We start from the raw sequence: 13,696 nt of genomic DNA on the forward strand, positions 1-13,696 counted from the left end.
ACCCAGCCCATAGTTACTTATCTGGAGTGGATGACATTCTCCATTAAAACTCCTATTGCTTTCTCTGTGTTGAACAGAGAGGGAAGGGGGGGGGGGTCCTAGTATTTAATAACATTGTCAGATATATTATCTTTGACACAATATATATATATATATATATATATAAAAGCTTTTTTTTTTTTTTTTTTTTTTTTTTTTTTTTTTTTACATAAGCATCCCCACTTATCAAGGCCAAGAGGCCACTCGAGGATAATGGTTAAAGAGTGTACAGTAGAAATTGGACAATATAGTAATCGTTAGTAATGGAAATTCGGTATATTTGTTAACTTAGATGGAACGGCTCATCAAAAACTTTGTGTTAGACTTGAAGACAACCATATTGTAATCAGCTGGAAAGCAGGAAAACGGAAGACAATTCCATAGGTGTGCAGTTCTAAGAAAGAAGCTTTGCTCATGGAATCTATGCTTAGGTTTAGGCACAGATAAAGAGTGGGGGGAAATTAGTGATAGTGTTTTCTGCTAGACAGGTGTTTCTTGTGAAAGTTTGCCGAGGGTGGACTAAAGATTGGAGCTCAGCTGAGCACTAGCCATGAAAATAACGATAGACAAACTCGCATCTCTTCTGTGAGAAAGAGGTTGCAGGGAAGAGAAAAAGACATCCCCTACGAGGCTACAAAGTCTATTTTGAACTCTATCAAGGCAGGATAAGTCCTTTCTAGCAGCTCCTGCCAAAATGTGACAACAGTACTCCACCCTTGGACATATCTGGCTCTTATATAGATATAGAATTGCATCAGCAGTGAGATATCTACTGGATCGATAAAAGGATCCCACCATTTTTCCAGCGGCCTTGGCAACAGATTTAATGTATGTGTTCCATTTAAGATCAGGAGTAAAGATCAAGCCTAGAAGCTTGTCAAAATATGAGACCTCCCCAAGACAAGGGCCATTCATTTCAATTGATGCCAGATGTGAATCAAAGCGTTGATGATGTAAAAGATAAAAGCTTGGTTTTAGATACATTAAAAGTAACAAGCCATCTCTTTCCACATTGAACTACTTGCTCAAGATCAGAGGAGAGAAAATCAGAACTTGGTCGTTAGATGTGCTACCATAGATAGTAGTGTCATCAGCATAAATGTCTACGAATGATGTAAGGATGTGATTTGGAAGATCATTAATGTAGATCAGGAAGAGAGTTGGGCCCAGGATGAATCCCTGAGGGACACCGGCATTAATACTGAGAGCTTTTAATTTCTGCCCGTCAACCACTACTCTTATGAATCTATCAGAAAAATGATTTAATAATTGAGAAGACATACTGTAGCTGGAGATTTTGTGAAGTAAACCATTATGCTATACTCTATCAAAGGCCTTTGAAATGTCGAGAGCAATTGCCCTAGAAAGGTAGCCTCCGTCGAGAGATTCACTAATCCTATGAGATATAGCACACACTTCTGTTCAGGATTCTGTTTGCTATTTGCCAAAACTGGTGGGAATCAAGCCGCTGCTCAGCTATTTTGGACTTGACGGACTGAGCATACGACTCTCTTGCGTTTTTTATTACTTTTTTTTACAGTGGTTGGTGGCAGTCCTGAAAGCGGCTTTAGTCTCAGAACATCTATTACGTTGGAAGCAATGGAAAAGGTGATTTCTGTGCGCAATGGCAGCAGCACATTCTGGAGAAAACCATGGCTGGCTGTTAGGCTTTTGATGGAATTTTTTTGAGGGTATGAAGTGATCTATACCTACAAGTAACCATTATGTCAGGTCTAATAATATAGAGGACACATCCTTTTTAAACATGGACTGCAGAGGTAGATCTGATATAAATGTACAGAAGCTATCCCAGTCAGCCGTAGTATATCGATATACTGTACGATGGAGAGGTATGTCTGAAGACTTATTATATTTCATTTTCATCTTAACTCTTACAACAGAGTGGTCGGAAGTTCCAAGTGGAGACAGACCAGGAGATGAACACAGTTTGGGGTAAAGTGTAAGAAAAAGGTCTAGAAGACTTGCATACTGGCCATCAGTATCGGACACACGGGTGAGTTCGTGAACAATCTAAGTGAGGTCATAAGCAATGGAGAAATCATGACAGAACCTCCCTTCTTCATCGGTCTTGTTTGAGTGAGTTAACCATTCCACATTGTGAACATTAAAGTCTATACAGACATATTAGCTGAAGGATAAGCAGGTGGGACGTGGTCAATTTTCTCAGATATTCTTTTAAAGATAGTAACTCCGCTGTTGTGAGAGCGATAGAGAGCAAATATAAATGCAGTAGTTTTAGCAAGTGCAACCCGGAAGCACATATATATAGGGTAAGTTAGGATCTTCTCTGGAGATGTCCCTACCATATGGAAAGTCATCTTTTATATAGGCACATATTCCATGCTCATGGCGATCTTGGGGGTCAGATTTGTAAGGTAAATTAGTGTCCTTTAATTACGAACTCATCTAGGGAAATAGTCTGTCCAATACCAGTTTCGCTTACAAATAATGTCTGGTCTAGTCTCCTGTAATTGGGTTTCAACCCTTGATGTTAGAGAAGGAGACATGATAGTGGGGGTCTATGTTAGATGTTGGAGATCTGGGTTTAATCATGTATTTTTTCTTGAAACTTTTCATGGTGGAGTTTTGAGATTTGTGGACTAGGTTGACAGACTTGCTTGAAGTAGGGCAGAGAGGGAAATTAAGAGAGAAATAGAAATGAAAATTTTTTTTTTTTTGTAGCACATGAAAAGGTAAAGCCGTAACAATTACTCACTAATATGGCATCAAGAGGCCCCACCAGAAGCTACTGCATAGTCCAGAATCCATTCACCAAATGGCAATACAGCAACCCCAGTACTTTTCACCTGCTGATAGGACAGCCTCATTAGTGGTTAATCCAAGATTCGGGTCCCAGACTATTAGGCGGATAGCCCAGATAAAACGTTTACCTCCAGTACTAGTAACTATTATATTCAGTTAAAAGAAAACTTGGTTTCATGAGGTGTTCAATGAATTTTATTGCAAACTTGTTAGAAAAGGAGGTGGTATAAATCAGCTATACCAAAATTTGAGGCTAATTTTGTTTGTATACTCTGATCTAAAAATGGTTCTTTGTGGAGGAGGGGGGGGGTGAACATGAAACAAACTGTATATTAAGATACCATTGGAGCACAGGGTAAAGCAGGCGCTAGTATGATTGCAAGAGTTAGGAAGGGAATGGAGTAAGTTCATAAATTCTTCCCTGCAATACAATACTATTGTCATCCAAGGTGAAGGCCAGGAAGAAATATGGTAAGAAGTGATAAGACTTGAGAGAAAGGAGGATGAAAATTTGGCCAGAGATAGGTTAATTTAAAAGTTAATTTTGAAAAACCATCCAACACATACCGGCATAAGACTGACATTAAACTAAATATTGGGTGTTTTGATTGTTATTGAAAAGGTTATTTCAAACTTAAACTCTATTGTTTTTATATGAGACAAATTGACTCTCCCCCCCCCTCCTAACGGATATATTCAAAATTTAACTTTGATAAAAAAAAAAAAAATTCCCTTATGAGTTTCTGATGCTGAGATTGACTCTGAAGATACTGTCACTTCTTAAATTAGTTTAATTGAATTTTTTAGTTTATTTTTATTTTAAAAAATTTTTTTAACAACGTTAATAAGTAATTTAGAGCAAACCTAAGATAAAACTATGGCATTAAAATCGAGTCTGATACTGACTCTTCACACATGCACTTTTTATTTATTTACTTGGGAGTTACCATTTATTAAGGCCACCAGAGGATAAGGGTTAATGGATGTGTAGTAATCATTAATGGTGTAAATATTTGTTTTAAAATTATTAACTTCAAATAACAAACTACAGAAACTAAAGAATAAAATAGTTTTATGAAGTTAATGATTGGAGCTTTGGTAGGTCCTCATTGTTTGTAACTAATGGTGAGGCTGCCTATTCAACTACAAAATTAGAACAATAGTGTGATGATAATGTTACCAGTTGTATTATAGCAATAAAAAAAATTAGTCTGGATTATTCATTTACAATTCTCATCTTGTATGTTGGTAGATGTAACTTTCGACTTTTATGTGCAATTGTTCAAACTAAGAATTTTAAACTAAATTTGTTAATTCACGTAAGTAAATTGTTCTTTTTCTAGCAGCCATGATTTGGTAAAAGTCTTAATTTTTTTTAATGTCTGATTTTTATTACTACATGCAGTGAGGATTACACATTCAACCTGAAAACTTATAACCGATTTATATTTAAAAATAATTTTTACACGTGTTCAGTCCTCCTTTTAAATCTGAAAAATATTATTTTAAAATTAAGATGTTACTATAAAAATATGACAGCAAAATCATAACTTTTTGAAATTGGAGTTTAAATTTGGAGAAAAAAAAATGTAGAAATATTTCTGAAAATTCTTTAGACGTTTTTTTTTTGTTTATATTAAAACAAATATTCAAGATAAAACAATTAAAATTTAATATTTGCTTGTGAATATGATGGAAAGCCAGTTAATCATTTTTAGAATAAAATTTCTAAATAAAATCCTAATTTCATTAGCAATTACTCCAGCCTTTTACAAAATGTACAGCTGAATAATATAAATTAACTAGCAAAGTTTTAAAAATTTTACTTATGCTTAAAAAAAAAATTTTCTTGCACAATTGCATTGTAAAAGATTTAAAAAAAAAAAAAAATTACGTTTAATCAGATGATTGATTGGTGCTATTGAAACTATTGTAGTAATCCTAAAATTTGGTTGATTAGAAAGTTCCATCTAATGTTTGATCATATATTGTTGGTTATTTGTCGGGCATAGTAATTAGGTGCTGCAGCAATTTGTAAATTTTTATTGCTTTTTCTGCTGTTCAGATATGCATCCTTCATCCTCCAAAAAAGTGATGTTAGAAAGTTGTCAGACCATGATTGAGAGCCACCCAAATTGTAGTTGTAATGTATACATATCCCATTTAGCATGCATAAGTTATATTTATTTTCATTATTTCCTTTGCCAGCTCATTATAGTTTTCCAAAGTTCGCTACTTGAAACCAAAATTTTAAATAAACATTCATCCTTGCAAACACTTTCACATTTATGAATAAATATTAATATTTTGATAATTTTGATTAAAAAATTTATTTTTTTTAAATAAGACCATACTAAAATTAAAAGAAATCAATTTGCCTGTGTTTATGCTGGTGGTTGGGGGTGCTGTTCTTCTAACTAACAATTTAGTTTAAAATTGAACCAATCCTAAAGGTCAGAATGAAACATTTTATACAAATGTAAAATGTTTTGTCTATGGGATAAAAATAATCGCAGAATTTAAAAATAATACTGCCGTTAATAGGTGGGAGAAGAGAAAAGGCCAATCACAAACCGAACTTACATCCTTTCTTTTCTTGCTTATGCTTGTCAGTTAGAATTATAGTAATTTAAAACGGATTTTAGTATTATTAGTATAATACTGCTAATATCAATGAAACTACTGCATATATATAAACAAGACTATAAAATTACAATTCAATAACACTAAATATTTGTGAACTTGTTAAAAAAAAATAATTCAAATTAGGTATACAAATTATTCTTGAATTGTTTATGATGTCTGCTAAGTTCCAATTTTTTTATTTTGATCTTTTCACTATTTTTTGTCTGCAGAAGAACTTGAATAGATTTTTTAAATGGACATTGAAAATCTGTATGAACCTTGATTTAAAGTAGGGTTATTCCGTGTCAAATCACCCAGGGCTTGACACCCAGATCTGGCTGTAGTTGCACTGCAGATAGACAATATAGGAACTAGCACATAACTCCAAGCAGTTCCCAATTTAGAGCATTTTTTTGTTTTGGCATTAGTCACATAATGTGACGCCTGGGCGACAATTTTGATGTCATTTCTGTGAATATTTTCTGATTGGAAGATCGTATGGCTCTAAAAATTCACACAGGTAAGTTTTTTGACCCAAGGAATCCAAAAATGGCATCATTTCTCAAAAATGAAGCCTTATAGAGATATTAAGGATTTTTGGATTTTTCCACATGTGCCCTAAAATCGAATAAAAAAGGGTGTGGCTGGCATGATAACGCATTACTTTTTTCATGTTGTTTTTAGACATAATAAATTGTCTTTGAACCAAAAATGATTGAAAGTTCTTGTTTCGTTCATTCAGTTTCTGTTGAAAGTCGGATATATTTTTGATAATAATGAAAAATATTCCTCCCTTCCCTATTGGATGTGATAAATAATTTAGACATGTGTTAAACTTATGTCACATCTTAATTTTGGAGTAAGCCAGATGCTAAAAGTAAACAGGCTCAATTCCATAAGATATTTACAATAAAAGTAGTTATCACAAAAACTTTCTCCATATATTTATCTCACACATTAAATTGTGTCTTCTCTTAAAAATGGTTAAAAGTTCTTTTGTTCACTCACATTATATATAATTCATCCACACTGGACGACTTATGGCCAATTTGTGATGTTGACAATGGTACAAAAAGGTGACTAACTCTGGTTCCTGACACTGGAAAACCTTGCTTCAAGCGACTTTCTCAACTTCTCCATGGTTTCTTTATTGATCGCAATATTTGAAAAGATGTAATTTAAAATTCTACCATGTATTTAGTTTCATCATAAATGTTTTCTAAACTTTGATTTTATTTATTTGATTATTTTAAGTTTAAAAAACCACATGATTGGTTCAATGGCATTCATTACAATCTGAAAATTGCTTTATTTCGGGAGGGGGGAGGCTATGGAGTCGTTCATGGAAATGGTTGAAGGCTCAAAATTTATTTTCTAGGTGTTTTTTTGGGGAGGTGGGGCATGAGTCAGTCCTGGAAATGGCTGAAGCGGTTTACGATCTCGAAACTTTCATATATTTTAAGATAGGTATATGGAGTAAATTCTGGAAGGGGCTGAAGCAATCTACAACCTAAAAATCACTTTATTTCATTTTTTTTTTTTTTTTTTTTTTTTTTTTTTTTTTTAAGGGGGTGGAGTAAATGGAGTCAGTCCCGGAAATGACTGAAACAGTTTACGATCTGAAAATATCTATTTCATATAGATATGTTAAAGAGGGAGGATATGTTTGAGTTAGTCCTGGAAATGGCTAAAGCAATTTATGATTTGAAAATTACTTTATTTCATATATATTTTTAATTTCTCTTTATATTATTGTGAAAATGGGTGAAGTGAGCCTTTATTCAAAAATGTCATTGTTTTGTTCTATTCGGAGGTGCCCCAAAGCAGTAAATGAGAATGCAGTATTAAATTGAAAAAAAGGTAGCTCCAGTATCTGAATTACATTTTTTGAGCACAATAAAATGAGAGAGGAATGAGTTTTGCGAAAGATACTAAGAGGTTTACAGATAAAGACAGTAAAAAGGAGAGAGGAAAAGGAAGAAACATAACGAGACTTCTGGGAAGAGAGAGGGAGATAGCTACTTGAAATACTGCATGTATCAAATAAATGTGAAAGCTTTTTTCCACATATCCTAATTATATTTAGCAATACTCCACTAGCCATTAAAACCCTAACATAAGTATTTAAAGATTTTCTAATGAATATTTCGTATACCAATGTAATTATTTTTTGTGGTAGTACTAAAAATTGTTTCCATTTCACCAAATTTGACTTTCTTTGACAATATCAGTCGTATCAGTAAGCAGCAGCAGCTTTATTCTTAGACTGGATTTTTGTTAATTTACATTCCAAAATAAATTTGAAAAATTAATATTGATAATGTCCTTAAATATTTAGCGCTGTTCAGTTATATGAAAATATATATTAAAAAAACTTGATTTAGACTGAGAATCAGTTTTGCATATGAATTTAATGTAAAATGACCTCCATTTCCTGGCCATTTTAAGTACCTCCCCCCTTTTTTTTTTATAATGAAAAGTTAAAAACAAATTATAATTACCTGCCATTAATCTTGCATCTGAGTGATCCAGTGATCCCTTTAAACTAAAGAATAAGCGAAATAATAAGCCTGTTTAAATTAAAAAAAAAAAAAAAAAAAAAAAAAAAAAACACGTTGCCGGTGGTAGGGAGGTAGGCTTGAACCTGAAACCTCGAGGCTAAGGCGGAAAAAGTCTGACACGTTACACCGACGCTAAAGAGACAAACAACTAAGAACTGACAAAATGAAACGTTAAAAAAAACCAGCAAGTTAAATTAACATCAACGTTTTCTAGGTCAAACATGTCATCGTTGCAGTTGTAGTAGAAAGGGAAAATGAAGGAACAATTTTTTTGCTACCTTCCATGTAGAAAAGAGTCCAGTTGAAGGAATGAATGTTTTTGGCCAATTTTTTGATATTTGTCAGCCGAAGGTTTGAGCTTGAAAATGATACCTGTCTGGCGAAAATCCGTGGCCTCTGTCGAAATTTTTTTGCGAGGCATACACACACACACACACATTTTGTTTTTTATATGTATTGATGAAAATTCATTTTTACAAATTTTTCACTTATTTAACGCCTGCATATTTTAGTTAGACAATGAAAATTTGCTTCTGCATGCACGGCAGCAAATTTCTAATTTCCAACAAACTTTAACAACCATGATTTGGTTTGTTCTGCTACTGAAATGAATTATTTTGTAAATGCTCATATTTTTGGAATTATTTTTGGTTTAGGATACCTACCATCATTTTAAGCTGAATTATACAATGTTTGTTTATTTTATTTGTGACTAGCGTGGGTGCCTGGCATTGCCCGGGTATTTGTCGGTGTAAAAGAAAGTTTTGGGAGGCAGGTAGGCTCGAACCCTTTTCCTTGAGGTGAAGGTGGGAAAAAAAATATTGTGAAAAAGCCTGACATCTTACCGCTCTGCCACGATGGGACAAAGTGAAAAGCGTTTTAATTTAACAATTATAAAGTTAAGTGACAGGTATGTAAATTTAATGAGGTCAAACATCTTGCCATAGGGGAAACTTAACTTTGTTTCCCCAAGATGTTGGGGAAAATCAGCTCCCCCATAAAAAAGGGGAGTGTCCAAATGAATTGCAATTATCTGATATAAGGGATTTCCCCTGCATTGATCAAAACTCATTGCTTTTCTTTTTTTATATGGAAAGCCAAATAAACATGTGGAGACTAAGAAATACTGTGAAAATAGCATTTAAAAGTTGCCCAAATAAGATATACATGGTGTCCTTTTGTAAATCGGAGATATAATCTAGGGAGAATATAAAAAGTTCTAAGAAACAATGCCATCCCCTACCAGTCTTTGTCGGACATACACAAAATGTGCACACACTAACACACATTTTGCCTTTTCTATATATAAATTCCGAAATTTTTAAATGAATGCTTGGTTCTTTCATTGTACACCTTTGTATCTCCCAAACCATTCTATTTGTAGAGCCTGCTAAGACTTGTTTTCTATGCCAACAGTACATGTATGAAATGCTCAATGTAAATTACTTTATGTTAATGAGGTGACAGTTGAAATGCTTTCCTTCTTGAAGCTAAGATTTTTTTGCTTGAAGAATTCTATTTTAATCTATATAAAAGTTGGTTTTTTTTCCTCTTGCTCTGACATTGATATTAAAATCCTACTTTTTCTATTTAAAAATTATTAAACAAAGTTATTATAGTCATGGACATTTCATGAAGGTTAACAAAGTTGTATTCCTTTAAAAAATAAATGAACGTTCATTAATTCATTTTTATGGTTTCTTATTAGATTTGTTTCATTTAACTATTACGCTTAATCCTTTTTGTGCATAGTTTCTATCATGTGCATGATTGCGTAGGATTTAGGATGCAAACTTTCTAGCACATAAATAAACTATCTGAATATTTGGTCTACAGATTTTAAATTTATATAGCATATTAGAACTTCAAAAACACTTTATTTGGTTTTTAGCCTGTAAAAATAACTGCTAATGGGTTAAAATTGGAGAAAAAAAAATGCGGGGTGATTTTGTTGCACTATTGCATCACAGGACTAATTAATATAACAAGGTTGTCTCCAGGCTCTAAACAAGGTCTAACACTAGGTCTCCATGAATACACTTTTATCTTCGTCTAGTAATGTAATCTGACACTTGTCACTGGAACTCAGAGGCCGCTTGTACAGTTTAGTCAAGACATTAAAAAATGAAAATGTCAACAAAAAAAAAAGGGTTATATTGTACGTATCCGTTTTGAACTGAAGATCTCCGGGAAAAAAATTTCATTTAATTTGATCGAGTAGGTTTTTTTTTTTTTTTTACAGCGGAAAAACACGTTCTTATGAGAGCGCGTTGAAGTCAGCCATTGTGAAATTTGCTGAAGTTGAACAATATGCTATGCCAACTCAATGTAAAGTGCTGACACTCCCTTCCCATCTTTAATACTAGCTTTTCTTCCTAAAAATCGAACCTTTTGCTCGGTATCAGAACAAATTGTTTTTTTGCTGTAAAAAAAAAAATGTCTTGACTAAACTGTACAAGTACCACTCAGAGTGCACAAGACGTGCACAACTCTAAGTCTGTGGTAACACTTTTGACTGTCCGTTCGTTGTTAGATGTGGTTTGAGTTATCATAGGTGCTTTGGTGAATGGCTGGTATATCGCTTCCCTCAATGCAGACTGGGCTGGTTGTGTTTGTGCTGTAAATAACCATTTTTAAATTAAAGTAATTCAATAACTGATCATTTTCTTATAAACAAGAATAATTATTCATAAACTATTTCAAGGTACAATTTATGCAAACGAGTAAAATTTCTTTGGATTCTTAATGGTTTCAAGATGCAGGATGTTTTTCAACTTAAATTTTTTCAGATGGTTTCTCAAAGGAAGAGCTTTCTCACTTAGGTCTTTTAGGGAAGATTTCAGTTTTTAGTCTAAGTTCAAAAACTGATGCATTCACAAGCCAGTCCTTATTTTTCCTAAAACACGGTTTTATCAATTTGTGGTTTCCCCTTCTCTCTAAGCAGTATTACCATTTCTCCCTCTATTCTTTCTCTTACATCATATCTTTTGAATTCTCTTTCCTTCCTCCGAAGTCCTTTTCTCTCTCTTTTTGGTCCTCCGACAAAAGGAGGGTGGACCTGTAAATTTATCCTTGTTCATTTGTCTGTCTGCACTTTTCTCAATAACTACGCCTTGGAATAATTTTGAAATTTTGCACAAACATTAAACATGATATGAGTAAAAAAAGTAACAGAATGGATTTTCCGGGAAAAACTCTGACATAGTTTTTTAACATGCATGCATGCATGCATATACAATTTTAGCTGGAAGTCAATTAATTTTTAGCCATTTATATTCAGACATTACTAAGACAGTAATAACAAAGGCTGAAGTGCTGAATGTTTTTGTTTTGATTCTAGCTGATATCAAGTTTTTTTTTTTTTTTTTTTACTTTTGAAATCATTACTATGTATTGTGTGCAATATAATCAATAGAATTTGCTCTATAATAAATATGAAATCTGCATAACTTAAAATATATTTAAACATGTTATAACCTGATAACACCAGGTGTTCTGCTAGTTATTAATAAATTTATCCCCTTAAAGAATATTTTAAAAAGAAATTGGTTTGATTTTTTTTCACATTTTAAGTGTTATTTTAATATTTACACATAAATTATTTTTCAGAGCTCCTGCTAAAAGTGCTAAAGCTGAAAAAGATGAAACCCCTAAGCAATCAAGCCGTACATCAGCTTCCAAAAAAGCTGCAGGTGAGTTAATATCCCATAATGTATGAATTGAAAATGTTTGCATTCCCTGTACCATATTTTTTTACCAGTATTAATTTTAATCAAATAAATTGCAATTTTAGAGCAGTTTCATTTTGTCTTTTTTAATCATAATACAGTTTCACTCCTAAATTGTTACTTCTGAAATATGTGCAGAATTTATGACAACACATTACAAATATTGATTTCACTGTTTGCTTGAGGTTGCAAATGATGTCTAATCAATCATTTCTTAAACGTTGTCCTCTAAATCTTGTGAACACATTCACAAATGATGTGATATACTGAATGAAAAGTGCAAATGAAACCATAATATGAAGGCCGATGTTCTTTATTTAGAACTAGCAAACTTACTGTTTCACGATTATAGAAAAAAATAAGACTGAAAAACCTGCTGTATGCTGTAATTTACGATTCATTGAAATGTATTCAAATGATCAAAATTTCACCTACTAAACATTTAAGATAAAACTAATTTCTCTCGCACTCCTCATGACATGTGATAGCATTCAGCTGAATCTGTATCATCTACTCTGCATATATTAAAAACTACAAACTATAAAATCTAGGAACACAATTGTAGGAGTGCAAAGATGGAGTGTGTTGGCACTTTCATAATTTTTGACAATAAGTCAAATTAAAATCAATTTATTAGGTTGATCCAAAAATGTTGTTTTTTATCAGATATATATATATACGTCAAACATTTTTGCACCAACCTAATAAAAATTGACCTTTATTAGATAACCATAATGATTTATTCTGAAATTATTTGTATGTAAAATATGCATGGTAATTTTAATGGGCATCATTTAGTGTTATCTTAAAATGCATTTGATGTTTTACTGTATTCTATTGACAATTTGAGCACTTCCGCATTATATCAACTCTAGCACCAAGACAAGGTGATTCATATCTGCATTTTTCTATAGCTTTGTGCTACACATTTTAACATCACAATAAAATAAAAAGATAAAAAAGATTGACTCCAAATATATTGAAAACTTTACAAGATCTGGACAACTTTACATATTGGTGCACTATCAAGTTTGGTCAAATCCATGTTATTTAACTACATCTTGGAAGTCTACATATTACCAACTGTTAATCAGTTCTTCCCCCCATTCATTTGTGTGTTTTATCAAAGTTAATATGAACAAACTTTTCTCCTAGTGATCGTTTAAGGACTTGACTATAGCGGCTACTTAAGATTGCAATAGTGGCTGCTGAGGAAATGTAATGATACTTTTGGTTCTTACATGGTAAAAGTTAAATAATTATTTTATTTCTGATAACTTGTTTAAATTTGAATGCAGAAAATATTCAATTGTACTGATCATTTCTAAAGTTTTCTTGATAGTTATTTGAATACATTTTCTCTTCATAACATGTCTGAATTTAGCCTATGTCTCAAAATAAAATATAATTTAAACTTTGTTACATGGTTCCAAAGAAGACATTTTATTTAATTCCTTTTGCTGCTTATCTTTGTATTTGGATATAATACCCCAAATTCATTCTTATCAATATTAGCCATACCCTATCATTTACATGTTTAAATTGGGTTCCGAAGTTTGGTGTATGTATTGACTCCATTTGTTGGTATAAGACCCCAATTTCGAACTTTGGCGTTCGTAGTGGGGAAGCACTTCTCACCATTATTTTTAAGTTCATTCTTACCCAAAATGGAAGTATGTTAGGGTCCCATTTATTTGTTAAATAGGATCTACCATTTACAAAATATACATGCTTATAAAATACAAATTAATCTACAAAACCTACAATTAAATATTTGAAGTTGTTAGAGCCTAGAAACTAGATCAGTGGATTTGCCATTAAAATTTCTGAAACCATTTCAAATGATGCTTTCATTAAAGTTATTTAAATTTTTACTCATTTTTGTACATTTGCCCATTTAATTCACTTTCACCCTTTTTGATAATTTTATGAGTTGTTTAAGTAAACAAAAATAAGCAG

The 13,696-nt window shown here is 32.5% G+C and overlaps 1 protein-coding gene across 1 annotated transcript in view; it reads left to right on the top strand.

Annotated features, from left to right (window-relative positions):
* LOC145286075 (uncharacterized) overlaps positions 1-13,696 on the top strand; it is a 68,545-nt gene that overhangs the window by 25,252 nt on the left and 29,597 nt on the right. Inside the window, exon 3 of the mRNA XM_080134746.1 lies at positions 11,619-11,701. Within this exon, the coding sequence (XP_079990872.1) occupies positions 11,619-11,701 (83 nt within the window). The remainder of the gene's footprint in view (positions 1-11,618; positions 11,702-13,696) is intronic.

This window comes from Euprymna scolopes, chromosome 10 (assembly GCF_053919585.1).
Source record: "Euprymna scolopes isolate OS-2025 chromosome 10, ASM5391958v1, whole genome shotgun sequence".
Classification (NCBI taxonomy): Eukaryota; Metazoa; Mollusca; class Cephalopoda; order Sepiida; family Sepiolidae; genus Euprymna; species Euprymna scolopes.